Source organism: Chiloscyllium punctatum, chromosome 17 (assembly GCF_047496795.1).
Source record: "Chiloscyllium punctatum isolate Juve2018m chromosome 17, sChiPun1.3, whole genome shotgun sequence".
Taxonomy (NCBI): domain Eukaryota; kingdom Metazoa; phylum Chordata; class Chondrichthyes; order Orectolobiformes; family Hemiscylliidae; genus Chiloscyllium; species Chiloscyllium punctatum.
The window spans coordinates 47,947,145-47,963,643 of NC_092755.1; the positions used below are offsets into that span (position 1 = coordinate 47,947,145).

Consider the following 16,499-nt stretch of genomic DNA (forward strand, 5'->3'; position numbering starts at 1 on the left):
CAAAAGCACAAAAAGTTGAAATAAGTTAAGTGGAAAACTTAACAGTCCATGTGGCAAAATTCCAGGAGTATGGCCCGGTGGGACTTAAGGAATGATGATACATTTCAGAAGGATATGTGACTTGGAGGAACATTTGCCAGGTATTCAGATATTTGTGCATCTGAAACCTTTGTTCTTCCAGGTGGTGAAGCTCCCAATTTTTGAAGTTTCTGCTGAGCATCTTGTTTGATATGCACAAGATACCCAAATCATTCGTTCCCATCAGTAGATTTTTAATAGAGAAGGGATTAAGGGTTATGAACTGCAAGCCAGAAAGTGGAGTCAAGACCATAATCAGATCAGCCATGATCTACTTAATAGGATAGCAGACTCAAAGGGCCAAATGGCCTAATCCTACTTCCAAGTGTGATGTTCCTCCTGTTGTCAATGGCAGTGAGTGTTGAAGGTGCCAATCAAGCAATGTCTCGGATTGTAGTGTCAAACTGTTTGAGTGCTGTTCGAGCTGTACTCATCCAGCACACATGGAGAATACTCTGTCATGCTCCTGACCTGTGACTTGTAGTTGGTCAACAGGCTATCAGAAGAATCAGGAGTTGATATATTTAATTAAAATTCCCAGCCTTTGACCTGTTCTTGTAGCCATGGTATTTATTTGGCTGGTCCAGTTTAATCTCTGGTCAATGGTAACACCAGGATGTTGATAGGAAGATTCAGCCATGACAACGCCATTAGGATGAGGGTTAGATACTCCCTAGGAGATGATAATTACCCAGAACCCATGTGACATAAATAATACTTTCCACTTATTGGCTCAAAGTTTAATAGTGATGTTCAAATCTTGCTGACAATGAACATGGCCTGCTTCAGTATCTGGGGAGTCATGAATTGTGTTGAACGTTGTGCAGTTATCAGTGAACATCCCCATGTCTGACCTTCTGATGGAGGGAAGGTCATTGATGAAGCAGCTGAAGATGGTTGGGCCGAGGACACTACCCTGAGGAGCTCCTGCAGAGATGTCCTAGAGCTGAGATGACTGACCTCCAACATCAACAAGTATTTTCTTCAGTTTTAATATGACTAACCAATCTTTCTCCTTGATTTTGGATTGCCCTCAATTTGGCAAGGACCCGTCGATTTAGCTCTCAGTTAATTGTAGCCTTGTGGTCAAGGGCAGTGACTGTCACCTCACATCTGGAATAATGGAGGGAATGGTGAGATCAGGAATTGAGTGACCCTGGAAAAACCTAGACTGAGGATTGGTGAAGAGGGTGGACAAGGGCTGCTTGATAGCACAATCTATCACTGTGATGATGCCTAAGCCTGATTAGGTGGTATTTGTCTGGATTGGATTTATCCTGTCTCTTGTGCACAGGATACACCCAGGGAATGATCCACATTTCCAACTAGGTGCCTGTCAAGTGGAGTTGTAGCTGTACTACAACAGCTTGGCTAGTGGTGTGGCTAGTTCTGGAACACACTTCTTCAGTACAACATTAGTTTTTTTTTCGATTAGATTCCCCTACAGTGTGGAAACAGGCCCTTCGGCCCACCAAATCCTCACTGACCCTTGGAAGAGTAACCCACCCAGACCCATTTCCCTCTGACTAATGCACCTAACACTACGGACAATTTAGGATGGCCAATTCACCTGACCTGCACATCTTTGGACTGTGGGAGGAAACCGGAGCACCCAGAGGAAACCCACACAGACACGGGGAGAATGTGCAAACTCCACACAGTCAGTCGCCTGAGGCGGGAATTGAACCCGGGTCTCTGGCGCTGTGAGGCAGCAGTGCTAACCACTGAGCCACCGTGCTGATCAGGTTCTACAGCCTGTGAATCAAATGATTGAAAATTGGCATTTGTGCTTCTGTCCTGAGAAACAGGAAGTTGATAAAATTAAGATGCATGAGATTGGGGATAGAAAATGGCTTCACAGACAGAAAACAAACAATAGGAATAAATGTTTTTTTCCGAATGGCAGGCTGTGACTAGTGAGGTACTGCAGGGATCAGTACGACCGCCCCATCTATTCACAACACGTAAATAATTTAAGTGACAGCATTAAATGTAATACCTCCAAATTTGCAGATGACACAACGCAGGATGGGAGGGTGAGCTGTGCGGAGGTTGCAGAGAGGTTGCAGTGTGATTTGGACAGGTTGAGGGAGTGGGTAAATGCAGGGCACATGCAGCATCATGCGGGTAAAGGTTATTCACTTGGTTAACAAAAATGGGAGAGGCGGATTCTGATTTGAGTGGCCGTAAATTGTGTGAGGGGAATGTTCAATGGGACCTGTGTGTCCTCATGCACCAGTCACAGGCGTAGCAGGCAGTAAATTCTGGCTATTGAGGGAGTGCAGCGTAGGTTCACGAGGTCAATTCCTGGAATGGCGGGATTGCCTTACACGGAAAGACTGAAGCGACTGGGCTTGTATACCCTTGAGTTTAGAAGACTGAGAGGGGATCTGATTGAAACGTATAGGATTATGAAAGGATTGGGCACTCTGGCAGGAGGGAACATATTTCCGCTGATGGGTGAGTGCTGAACCAGAGGACACAGCTTAAAAATACGGGGTAGACCATTTAGGACAGAGATGAGGAGAAACTACTTCACCCAGAGAGTGGTGGCTGTGTGGAATGCTCTGCCCCAGAGGGCAGTGGAGGCCCAGTCTCTGGATTCATTTAAGAAAGAATTGGATAGAGCTCTCAAGGATTGTGGAATCAAGGGTTATGGAGATAAGGCTGGAACAGGATACTGATTGGGAATGATCAGCCATGATCATATTGAATGGCGGTGCAGGCTCGAAGGGCAGAATGGCCTACTCCTGCACCTATTGTCTATTGTCTATTGTCTAAAGAAGGCAAACTGCATAGTGTGTGCAATTTAGGTCTCCTTATCTGAGAAAAAGATGTACTGGTGATGGAGGGAGTGCAGCGATTCCTGGGATGGTAGGATTGGCAGATAAGGAGAGGTTGAGTTGGTGAGGAAGAATGAGGGGTGGAATTTCATAGAAACCTGTAAAATTCCTATAGGATTATACATTGCCCATGCAAGGAAGGATGTTCCTGATATGGGAGGGCCCAGAACCAGGAGTCATAGTTTAAGGATCAGGTATGAAGAGAATTTTTTTTTTAACCCAGAGAGTGGTGAGCCCATGGGATTCACTATGGCTGAAAGCAGCTGAGGCCAAAACATTGTGTTTTCAAAAGGGAGGTAGATATGGCCCTTGTGGCTAAAGGGATCAAGAGATATGGGAGGGAGGAGGGGAGGGGGAGAGGACAGGATTAGGGTATTGAGCTCAAAGATCAGCAGTAATCATAACAAATTGACAAAGTCTTTTCCCTGGGATGGGGGATCCCAGAACTAGAGGGCATAGGTTTAGGGTGAGAGGGGAAAGATATAAAAGGGACCTAAGGGGCAACTTTTTCACGCAGAGGGTGGTACGTGTATGGAATGAGCTGCCAGAGGAAGTGGTGGAGGCTGGTACAACTGCGACTTTTTTTAAATAGATATTTTTATTGAAAATTTAACATATTTTAACAAGTTTACAAATAAAAAAACCCCAAGTATAAACATTGATATACAATTAAATCTTAAATTAATAATAACCAAAATCTAAAAAACAGAAAAAAAGAGATACCAAGAGAAAATAAAACTCAACTAACTATTAATCTAACCTACAACTGACCAGAGTGTATAATTAAGTCTGTTATATTATTCAGGGGAAATAAAAAAACGATGGATAACACAGAAATTGACTAGTGAGATACATGCTTGGAATGTGTTAACATCAAACCATAACAAAACCCATATTTGTGCAGGATTCTTCTCCCAAGGGGCCCCAGACCAGCCAGGTTCGCCATCTCAATTAAATAAAAGCCCTTGTTAGGATGACCGAAATATCTGTATTTGTGTAATTCAAGAAGGGCTGCCATATTTTATGGAATAATTCGGTCTTTTGGTGCACCATATTTGTAAGGAAGTCAAGGGAAATACATTCCGTGATTATTCTGTGCCATTTCGAAAGTCCATGGGGACCCTCAGCCACCCAGTTTACCAAAATATTTTTCCTTGCACAGAGAGAATAGAAAATAATCTCTTCCCGTTCATATCCAGGGAGGGTAAGCTGGAAAAGCCCAAAAGGAGAGATACTGGGTCCACTCTAATTTCTGTTCCTAAGATTTCTGTTAGAGCACTTGCTACTTTAGTCCAATATCTATGGATCTTATGACAGATCCATAAGCAGTGTACAAGAATGCCCACCTCTATTTTCCATTTGGGACACATTGGAGATGCTCCTGCCTTAAATATTGTCCGGTGCTATAAGGGCTCTGTGAAGTATCTTCAACTGAATGGTCTGAGTTCTGTTGCAGATGGAAATTCTTCTGGCATTTTCCCAAATGTCATTCCACATTTCTATAGGGATTTCCAGTCCCAAACCCTGATCCCATGTCTTAAGCAGATTGTCTATATCTCCCAATACTTCTTCATTTAATAAATGATAAATAGTGCTGACCGAAGATACCCCCATTGGCCATAACACTCTACGTTCTCTATCTGATTAGATTAAATTAGATTTTAGATTAGATTAGATTACTTACAGTGTGGAAACAGGCCCTTCGGCCCAACAAGTCCACACCGCCCTGCCGAAGCACAACCCACCCATACCCCTACATCTACCCCTTACCTAACACTACGGGCAATTTAGCATGGCCAATTCACCTGACCTGCACATCTTTGGACTGTGGGAGGAAACCGGAGCACCCGGAGGAAACCCACACAGACACGGGGAGAACGTGCAAACTCCACACAGTCAGTCGCCTGAGGCGGGAATTGAACCCGGGTCTCTGGTGCTGTGAGGCAGCAGTGCTAACCACTGTGCCACCGTGCCGCCCCGTGCCGTGATTCATAAAGACTATCTAATAGCGTCGTCTTCTTCTGTATGTAATCTCGAAAGAGATCACCATTAGGTAATCCAAATTTCTGCTACAGCTGTTCAAAAGACATCAGGACCCCTTCCTTAAACAGATCCCCTAAACAGGAGATACCCCTGGATCTCCAGAGTTTGAATGTGGCATCTGTAAGGCCCAGTTGAAACCCCCATGCTCCCACTATCGGAGCATAGGGGGATGTTTTATGTGAATTGCCCTCATTTTGCCACATTATATTCCAAGCTTTAATTGTATTTAGTATTATAGGGTTTTTGCAGTGATCTGTAATGATTTTCCTCTTGTCTGAAAATAAAAGGTTAATAAATGGGCATTTTACTTGAGAAGCCTCGATTTCCAGCCAGATTGATTGCGGGTCAGACAAGACCCAATCAGCTATGTAACTTAATAGGGAACTTAACTGATATTTCCTAAAATCTGGGAAATCTAGTCCTCCCCTTGCCTGTGGAAGCTGTAGTTTCCTCAGCTTAATGAGGGGCCCTCTATGATTCCAGATAAAGGAACCCAGCCAGCCATACAATTTACGTAGTGCCAGCCTCGGCAGCATCACTGGAAGCTTTTTAATAGGGTATAGGAGACGGGGCAGGACATTCATTTTAATTAGTGCTATTCTACCCAGCCAGGAAATTGGAAGGTGTCCCCATCGCTGGAGGTCCTGCCTTATCCTCTCCAGTCAATGCACAAAGTTAGCCTTGTATAACTGATCAAATACTGGGGTAATAAAAATGCCTAAATATAAGAAACCTTCCAGAGACCACCGAAAGGGAAAATGGGATCCGTCCAATAGGTGGGATATACTAGCAAGGCCACCCATTGGCATAGCCTCCGATTTTGAAAAATTTTATAGCCTGAAAATACACTAAATGTATTAATAACTTGGATTAAGCGAGGTATGGACATCAGAGGATTACTGAGAAATAGGAGAACATCATCTGCATAAAGGGTAATTTTATGTTTACCTGTACCAATCCTCGGGGCTGTTATATTAGGATCAGCCCGTATAGCTTCTGCTAGTGGTTCAATTATTAGCGTAAATAACAATGGCGAGAGAGGACATCCCTGATGGCAGCCCATACCCACACTGAAGCTATCCGAGCCTAATCTATTGGTAACCACAACTGATTTGGGATCACTATACAATGTTGAGACCCATTTGGTAAACACCTGTCCAACGCCAAACCTTTCCAATGTGTAAAACAAATATGACCATTCAATCCTATCAAATGCCTTTTCCACGTCTAATGAAATTACTACTCCTGGTATCTTTCCCTGATGACAGGCTTGAATCACATTCAAAACCCTTCTAACATTACTGAATGATCTACGGCCCTTAATAAACCCCATCTGATCCTCCTTTATGATATGTGGCAATACCCTTTCTAGCCTCAATGCTAACGTTTTAGAAAGGATTTTAAAATCTACATTTAGCAAGGATATTGGTCTGTATGACGCACAATCTTCTGGGTCCTTTCCTTTTTTGAGAATAAGAGAGATATTTGCCTCTTTTAGCGAAGGCGGGAGACAGCCCAGACTATATGCATAGTTATACATGTCCATAAGTGAACCAGCCAATATTCCTGTAAATTCTTTATAGAATTCAGCTTGAAAACCATCTGGGCCCAGTGCCTTACCGCTCTGAAGTTGCCTGATTGCGTCAAGTATTTCTTGGATTGTTAGAGGAGCATTTAAGACCGATACCTGTTCCGGAGTTAGACCCGGAAAGGTCAAATTTAAAAAATGATTGCATCCTCCTAGTCCTATCTTCACAATCCTGCGATTTCTATAAATCAGAATAAAATTTTCTAAAGATCGCATTAATCCTTTTATGATCATGAGTCAAAATACCCGCACTTTCCTTGATAGACGTGATAGTTTGAGGGGCCTTTCTTTTCTTTGCAAGAAATGCTAAGTATCTACCCGGTTTGTCGCCAAATTCATATAACCTTTGTTTTGCAAATAATATTTCCCTCTTAGCCGTTTGGCTAAGTGTAGTGTTTAGAGCTGTCCTAAGGGCCGTAATCCTTTGCAATTTAATAATAGAAGGTCTTTTAAGTGAGCTTCGAGCAGATGCTGTTGTTCTCCCTTTAATTTTTTCTGGGTCGCTGAGTAGGAGATGATCAAACCTCGCGCGTAAGCTTTGATGGTCTCCCACATCATTGATGGGTGGCTAGCCGTACCTGAATTAATTTCTAAAAAAGTTTTAAATTCTTGACAGAAGTACTTTACAAATTTATTATCTTTCATTAGGAAGGGGTCCATACACCAATGCCGAGGGGATGTCCCATTATTCCTCGCCTCGGTTTCCATATATACAGCAGCATGGTCGGAAATTACTATACTCCCTATTTTACAGGATGATATGAAATTTTTAAAAAATGAGGGGCCAAAAAACATATCAATTCTGGTATGACATTTATGTGGATTGGAGTAAAAAGAAAAATCTCTGCCCTGTGGATGAAGACATCTCCATACATCTACTAATCCTAATTCTTTGTTCAGATCCACCAATTGTCTGGATCTGGGAGATAATCTTGGGAATCCTATCCATTTCCGGATCCATAATACAATTAAAGTCTCCCCCTATAATTGTATGACGAACACTGAGAGCTGAAAATGTGTTGCTGGAAAAGCGCAGCAGATCAGGCAGCATCCAAGGAGCAGGAGAATTGACGTTTCGGGCATAAGCCCTTTCTCCTCGAACACTGAGAGCCATCAATTTTGAGAAGGCTTCCGTTATAAATTAAAAAGGATGTGCTGGGGAGCAATACAAATTTAAAATCCCATATTCCTCTCCATTTATAAGGGCTTTAATCAGAATATATCGTCCCGATTCATCTTTATCTGATTTAGGATTTTGAAAGGGAAATTCGTCCGAATAAGAATAACACTCCCCTGCTTTTTGAGCTAAAAGAAGAAAAAAAGACCTGATCAAATCCACCCTGTCGTAATTTGAAGTGTTCTTTATCCACTAAGTGTGTCTCCTGTAGGAGAGCTATATCAACCCCTTCTTTCTTGAGGTTTGATAATATGTTCTTCCTTTTGATTGGTGAATTACTCCCCTTGACATTCCAGGTGCACCACTTAACCGACTGATCAACCATAATCATCTGGGCAAATCCAAGACCCCTCGGGAGGGGAAACCCTATACAGAACTTCCCGAGCATAGAGCGTATAAAATTCACAAAAATAAAAGCTCTCTAATACACTCACAACATTATAATAAAAAACTATTTCTAAATAATAAAAAATATAAAACATATTTAAATGGAGATTTTCCCCCTTGTTTCCAGGGGGCATCACTTCCTTGCCAAAAGTCCATCATATCCTCTCCCAACCAGTGCCCCACCCTTGACCCAGGTACCCCACTATAGGATGAAGAAAATTCAAATATACTACAGAGCTAGAATTAACAGTGAGCACCCTAGCCCGCTTGCTCCCCCCCCCTCCCCAACCTGGATATATTTGGTAATATTAATATCATGTATAAACATATATAACTATAAAATTACAGCCTCAACAAGTAATAATTAAATATAGTAATACAAAATAACAGGGGAAAACAACCCCGCTCCTAAAGACAGGGATAAAATAGGATAAGGTAACCACCTCCCCCCACCAACATTAACTAGACCTCCCCCCCCCCCCCCCCGGCCTATATATATATATATAAAAAAGGGGGCGAAGGAGAAAATTGCTAAGTAGAGAACAAATAAATAAATCCCTCTCCCCACCCCTTGAAGATAATATTAAACAGTAAGGTAAAGTAAGGGATTAATATTAAAAACAGGGGGATGTAAACCGCAGTGGGGGGAGAGCAAAACAACATCAATTCACTCTTACAATTTATCTCAGAGAGTACAAACATTCCTTAGCCTTTTCTGGCGATCTGAAGTTATACACGGATCCTTCATGGTTAAAGCGTAGCGTCGCTGAGTAGCACAAGGATTACTGAATATTTAAGTCCCTTAAACACTCCTTCGCTTCATCAAACGCCTTCCTCTTTTGGACCAGAGCTGGGGAAAAGTCCTGGAATAACATGATCTTAGATTCTTTATAGATCATGGCTTGGGGATCTTTCCCAAGATTTCTAGAGGCTTCTAGGAGTATCTGCCTCTCCTTATAGCTCTGCAGCCGGAACAGGACCAGGTGTGGGCGCTGGTTCGAGCCAGGCCCGCATATTGCGACCCGGTAGGCCCATTCTACCCTTACCTGGCCTGATCCAGCCTCTAGATTTAAAAGCTGTGGCAGCCACTGCTCGAGAAACGCTGTAAGCTGGCCTTCCTCTTCCCGTTCGGGAAGGCCCAGCAAACGAACATTTTTTCGACGATTCTGCTATGGTCTCGGACGTCGTGGCTTTTAGCTCCGCCCTCTGACTTGGCGCTCGATGTCCTTGATGTCTCGTTCGTGCTTTTGTAGCGCGGCCAAGAGTGAGTCCCATCGGCTTCGGGACTTTTCGATGAAGGCATCGATCTTCGCCGAGAGAAGAGTTAAATGCGTGGCTACAGGGATGGCGCAGGAGGGAGGGATTCCGGTTTCTGGACAACTGGGGTTCTTTCTGGGGAAGGTGGGACCTCTATAAACAGGATGGTCTACACCTGAACCTGAGGGGCACCAGTATCCTTGGCGGGAGGTTTGCTAGTGCTCTTTGGGAGGGTTTAAACTAACTCTGAAGGGGAATGGGAACCTGGACTGTAGCTTTAGGGTACAGGACCTTGAGTGTAGGGAGGTTAGGAACATGGCATCAATCTCGAAGGAGGGTGCCTGTAAACAGGAAGGTGGCTTGAAGTGTATATACTTCAATGCCAGAAGTATAAGAAATAAGGTAGGTGAGCTTGCAGCATGGGTTGGTACCTGGGACTTCGATGTTGTGGCCATTACAGAGACGTGGGTAGAACAGGGACAGGAATGGCTGTAGCAGGTTCCAGGGTTTAAATGTTTTAGTAGGGTCAGAGGTGGGGGTAAAAGAGGGGGAGGTGTGGCATTGCTTGTCAAGGATAGTATTACAGCAGTAGAAAGGGTGATGGAGGAAGACTTGCCATCTGAGGTAGTTTGGGCTGAGGTTAGAAATAGGAAAGGTGAGGTCACCCTGTTAGGAGTTTTCTACAGGCCTCCTAATAGTCCGAGAGAAAAAGAGGAAAGTATTGCGAGGATGATTCAGGAGAAGAGTGAAAGTAGCAGGGTGGTTGTTATGGGGGACTTTAACTTCCCAGATATTGACTGGGAAAGCTATAGCTCGAGTTCGTTAGATGGGTCGGTGTTTGTCCAATATGTGCAGGAGGGTTTCCTGACACAATATGTAAACAGGCCAACAAGAGGTGAGGCCATACTGGATTTGGTTCTAGGTCATGAACCAGGCCAGGTGTTAGACTTGGAGGTAGGTGAGCACTTCGGGGGCAGTGACCACAACTCGGTGACTTTTACTCTAGTGATGGAGAGGGATAAGTGTGCACTGCAGGGCAAGAGTTATAGCTGGGGGCAGGGAAATTATGATGCGGTGAGGCATGACTTAGGATGCGTGGATTGGAAAAATAGGCTTCAAGGGAAGAACACAAATGATATGTGGAGATTGTTCAAGGAACAGCTAATGGGTGTCCTTGATAAGTATGTACCAGTCAGGCAGGGAGTAAAGGGTCTTGTGAGGGAGCCGTGGTTTAATAAGGAATTGGAATCCCTTGTGAAAGGGAAGAGGGCGGCCTATGTAAAGATGAGGCGTGAAGGTTCAGTTGGGGCGATTGAGAGTTATAAGGTAGCCAGGAAGGATCTAAAGAGAGAGCTAAGAGCAGCAAGGAGGGGGCATGAAAAGTCCTTAGTTGGTAGGATTAGGGAAAACCCAAAGGCTTTCTATAGGTATGTCAGGAATAAAAGGATGACTAGGGTAGGTATCGGTCCAATCAAGGATAATAGTGGGAAGTTGTGCGTGGAGGCAGAGGAGATTGGTGAGACACTAAATCAATACTTTTCGTCAGTATTCACTCAGGAACAGGACACAGTTGCTGATGTGAATATTGAGTCACAAGTGATTAGAATGGATGGCCTTGAGGTATGTAGGGAAGACGTCTGGGGAATACTGGAAAGGATGAAAATAGATAAGTCCCCTGGGCCTGATGGCATTTATCCTAGGATCCTCTGGGAAGCTAGGGAGGAGATAGCGGAGCCATTGGCCTTGATTTTTATGTCGTCGCTGTCTACGGGAATAGTGCCAGAAGACTGGAGGATAGCGAATGTGGTCCCCTTGTTCAAGAAGGGCAGCAGGGATAGCCCTAACTATAGGCCAGTGAGTCTCACTTCTGTTGTGGGAAAAGTCTTAGAGAGAATTGTAAGGGATAGGATTTATGAACATCTGGATAGGAATAATGTGATCAAGGATAGTCAGCATGGTTTTGTGAAGGGCAGGTCGTGCCTCACAAACCTTATTGAGTTCTTTGAGAAGGTGACCAAGGAAGTGGACGAGGGTAAAGCAGTAGATGTGGTGTATATGGATTTTAGCAAGGCGTTCGATAAGGTACCCCATGGCAGGCTAATGCAAAAACTACGGAGGTATGGCATTGAGGGTGCATTAGAGGTTTGGATTAGGAATTCGCTGGCTGGAAGGAGACAGAGGGTAGTAGTTGATGGTAAAGGTTCATCTTGGAGCGCAGTTAACTAGCGGTGTTCCACAAGGATCTGTTTTGGGACCATTGCTGTTTGTCATTTTTATAAATGACCTGGAGGAAGGGTTAGAAGGTTGGATGAGCAAGTTTGCGGATGATACGGAAGTCGGTGGAGAGGTGGACAGCGAAGAAGGATGTGGCAGGTTACAGCGGGATATAGATAAGTTGCAGAGCTGGGCAGAAAGGTGGCAAATGGAGTTCAATGTAGCTAAGTGTGAGGTGATTCACTTTGGTAGGAGTAACAAGAAGATGGATAACTGGGCTAATGGTAGACTACTTGGTAGTGTGGATGAGCAGAGGGATCTTGATGTCCATGTACACAGATCTTTGAAAGTTGCCACCCAGGTAAATAGTGCTATGAAGGCGGAATATGGTGTACTGGGCTTTATTGGTAGAGGAATTGAGTTCCAGAGTCCTGAGGTCATGTTGCAGTTGTATAAGACTCTGGTGCGGCCTCATCTGGAGTATTGTGTGCAGTTTTGGTCGCCATACTATAGGAAGGATGTGGAGGCATTGGAACGGGTGCAGAGGAGGTTTACCAGGATGTTGCCTGGTATGGTAGGAAGATCGTATGAGGAAAGGCTGAGGCACTTGGGGCTGTTCTCATTGGAGAAAAGAAGGTTTAGGGGAGATTTGATAGAGGTGTACAAGATGATTAGGGGTTTAGATAGGGTTGACAGTGAGAACCTTTTTCCGCTAATGAAGTCAGCTGTTACTAGGGGACACAGCTTTAAATTAAGGGGTGGTAGGTATAGGACAGATGTTAGGGGTAGATTCTTTACTCAGCGGGTTGTGAGTTCATGGAATGCCCTGCCACTATCAGTGGTGGACTCTCCCTCTTTATGGTCATTTAAGCAGGCATTGGACAAGCATATGGAGGTTATTGTCAACAAGGTAAAAACAATGACTGCAGATGCTGAAAACCAAATACTGGATTAGTGGTGCTGGAAGAGCACAGCAGTTCAGGCAGCATCCAACGAGCAGCGAAATCGACGTTTCGGGCAAAAGCCCTTCATCAGGAATAAAGGCAGTGAGCCTGAAGCATGGAGAGATAAGCTAGAGGAGGGTGGGGGTGGGGAGAGAGTCGCATAGAGTACAATGGGTGAGTGGGGGAGGAGATGAAGGTGATAGGTCAAGGAGGAGAGGGTGGAGTGGATTGGTGGAAAAGAAGATAGGCAGGTCGGACAAGTCAAGGAGACAGTAACTGAGCTGGAAGTTTGAAACTAGGATGAGGTGGGGGAAGGGGAAATGAGGAAGCTGTTGAAGTCCACATTGATGCCCAGGGGTTGAAGTGTTCCGAGGCGGAAGATGAGGCGTTCTTCCTCCAGGCGTCTGGTGGTGAGGGAGCGGCGGTGAAGGAGGCCCAGGACCTCCATGTCCTCGGCAGAGCGGGAGGGGGAGTTGAAATGTTGGGCCACGGGGCGGTTTGGTTGATTGGTGCGGGTGTCCCGGAGATGTTTCCTAACGCGCTCTGCTAGGAGGCACCCAGTCTCCCCAATGTAGAGGAGACCACATCGGGAACAACGGATACAATAAATGATATTAGTGGATGTGCAGGTGAAACTTTGATGGATGTGGAAGGCTCCTTTAGGGCCTTGGATAGAGGTGAGGGAGGAGGTGTGGGCACAGGTTTTACAGTTCCTGCGGTGGCACGGGAAAGTGCCAGGATTGGAGGGTGGGTCGTAGGGGGGTGTGGACCTGACCAGGTAGTCACAGAGGGAATGGTCTTTGCGGAAGGCGGAAAGGGGTGGGGAGGGAAATATATCCCTGGTGGTGGGGTCTGTTTGGAGGTGGTGGAAACCCACCGACTCCCATAGCTACCTGGATTACACCTCTTCCCACCCTATCTCTTGCAAAAATGCCATCCCGTATTCCCAATTTCTCCGCCTCCGCCGTATCTGCTCCCAGGAGGACCAGTTCCTCCATAGAACACACCAGATGGCCTCCTTCTTTAGAGACCGCAATTTCCCTTCCCACGTGGTTAAAGATGCCCTCCAACGCATCTCGTCCACATCCTGCACCTCTGCCCTCAGACCCCACCCCTCCAACCGTAACAAGGACAGAACGCCCCTGGTGCTCACCTTCCTTCCTACTAACCTTCGCATAAACCAAATCATCCGCCGACATTTCCGCCACCTCCAAACAGACCCCACCACCAGGGATATATTTCCCTCCCCACCCCTTTCCGCCTTCCGCAAAGACCATTCCCTCCGTGACTACCTGGTCAGGTCCACACCCCCCTACGACCCACCCTCCCATTCTGGCACTTTCCCCTGCCACTGCAGGAACTGTAAAACCTGTGCCCACACCTCCTCCCTCACCTCTATCCAAGGCCCTAGAGGAGCCTTCCACATCCATCAAAGTTTTACCTAAACATCCACTAATATCATTTATTGTATCCGTTGCTCCCGATGTGGTCTCCTCTACATTGGGGAGACTGGGCGCCTCCTAGCAGAGCGCTTTAGGGAACATCTCCGAGACACCCGCACCAATCAACCAAACCGCCCCGTGGCCCAACATTTCAACTCCCCCTCCCACTCTGCCGAGGACATGGAGGTCCTGGGCCTCCTTCACCGCCGCTCCCTCACCACCAGACGCCTGGAGGAAGAACGCCTCATCTTCCACCTCGGAACACTTCAACCCCAGGGCATCAATGTGGACTTCAACAGTTTCCTTATTTCCCCTTCCCCCACTTCACCCTAGTTCTAAACCTCCAGCTCAGTAACTGTCACAGTGGTTAGCACTGCTGCCTCACAGCGCCAGAGACCCTGGTTCAATTCCCGCCTCAGGCGACTGACTGTGTGGAGTTTGCACGTCCTCCCCGTGTCTGCGTGGGTTTCCTCCGGGTGCTCCGGTTTCCTCCCACAGTCCAAAGATGTGCAGGTCAGGTGAATTGGCCATGCTAAATTGCCCGTAGTGTTAGGTAAGGGGTAGATGTAGATGTAGGGGTATGGGTGGGTACGCTTCGGCGGGGCGGTGTGGACTTGTTGGGCCGAAGGGCCTGTTTCCACACTGTAAGTAATCTAATCTAATAACTTGTCCGGACTTGTCCTAACTGCCTATCTCCTTTTCCACCTATCCACTCCACCCTCTCCTCCCTGACCTATCACCTTCATCTCCTCCCCCACTCACCCATTGTACTCTATGCTACTTTCTCCCCACCCCCACCCTCCTCTAGCTTATCTCTCCATGCTTCAGGCTCACTGCCTTTATTCCTGATGAAGGGCTTTTGCCCGAAACGTCGATTTCGCTGCTCGTTGGATGCTGCCTGAACTGCTGTGCTCTTCCAGCACCACTAATCCAGTATATGGAGGTTATTGGGCTAGTGTAGGTTAGGTAGGCTTCGGTCGGCGCAACATCGAGGGCCGAAGGGCCTGTAGTGCGCTGTATTTTTCTATGTTCTATGTTCGCGTCAAGTTTGGAGATTATTTCCACGAGGCTCGCCACCGTAGGTAAGTCCCCGGGGGCGGCTGTGGACGCCTTTGCTGCAGCTGGGGAGGGTGGGGGAGGGGTTCCTGCCTGCTGAGAGCTGCGGGCTCCCTTCCCTTTAGTCATTTTTACTAAAGATTAGATTGTTTAAATTTAATACTAAACAACTAATTACATTAAGTAAAAACTATTTTAAATGATTTGGTGAGTTTGGTGGAGGCAGGTGGCCCACTTTGCCCACGTCTTGGGAGGAGCACTGTAGACTCAGACTTGCTGGGTCGCCGCCATCTTGGATCCCCCCAATTGCAACATTTAAAAGGCATTTGGATGGGTGTATGAATACGAAGGGTTTGGAGGGATACAGTCAGGTGCTGGTAGGTGGGACTAGATTGGGTTGGGATATCTGGTCGGCATGGACGGGTTGGACTGAAGGGGCCTCTATTCCTGATGAAGGGCTTTTGCCCGAAACGTCGATTCTCCTGCTCCCCGGATGCTGCCTGACCTGCTGTGCTTTTCCAGCACCACTCTAATCTAGACTCGGGTTTCCAGCATCTGCCGTCCTTGTTTTTACCGGGTTGGAGTGAAGGGTCTGTTTCCCTGTTGTACACCTCTATGACTCTAAATGATGTGTAGGGGCCGAATGTCCTACTCCTGTTCTCGTCTTCTATGTTTCTATGTGGGCAGCTGAATCGGGTTACTTCTGGTGGGTCAGACCCTGCTGGTGAGACAGGACAGTCAGGAAAGGTGATGAAGGGGTATTGGCTGGAGAGAATGATTTGGGAAGGCCCAGGTTATTGCTTTACCAGTGGGACAACTCCCCCGAATTTCACCACAACTTCCCAGGTGTCATTAGGAGGAATACAAAGGATGACCCGAGTATGGCATTATTTTGTCATTTCTGGGTGTCCTTGCCCAGATGGCAAGTCCATCATTTCAAATATTTAACTTTGCTCTAGTGTTTTGATCTGAATGAACTGTTTGCCAGACCACCTTAGAGGGATAGAGTTGGGCTTAACTACATTGCTGTAGGCCCGGAGTCACACAGATTAGATAAGGACAACAGATCCCACGCCCTACAGGACATCAGTAAACTGACACGGCAGGCTGAGATTCAGCGTGAGGTGGATTGGTTAATGAGTTCGCAAGAAATTGCACACCGATTTATAACACTTTAATGTTTTCTGAGATCTTGAAAGGAAACCACATCAACTGAAAACACTCATGAGTTCCACTGACCATCCCTTGTGCAGGTCTGAGTGAATGGGCTGATGGTTGGAGTCCTGACCACTTTGAGTTGCTGTGTCCAGGTGGTGAACGTGCTCCAGTGACTGAGTGGGAGAGGTGCAACCTGGGCTCCATCCCTCCAAACATCGTGATGACGAGGTCGGTCATTGCCACCAAAATCTACGACTTCCTGATGAAATCACAGGTCTGTGCCTTTTTCAGTGGTGTGTATTACTCGCGCAG

At 46.1% G+C, this 16,499-nt stretch overlaps 1 protein-coding gene across 1 annotated transcript in view; it reads left to right on the forward strand.

Annotated features, from left to right (window-relative positions):
• Window positions 1–16,499, forward strand: part of sxph (saxiphilin) — a 101,385-nt gene that overhangs the window by 79,401 nt on the left and 5,485 nt on the right. The window contains exon 15 of the mRNA XM_072587086.1: window positions 16,283–16,461. Coding sequence (XP_072443187.1) covers window positions 16,283–16,461 — 179 coding nt within the window. The remainder of the gene's footprint in view (window positions 1–16,282; window positions 16,462–16,499) is intronic.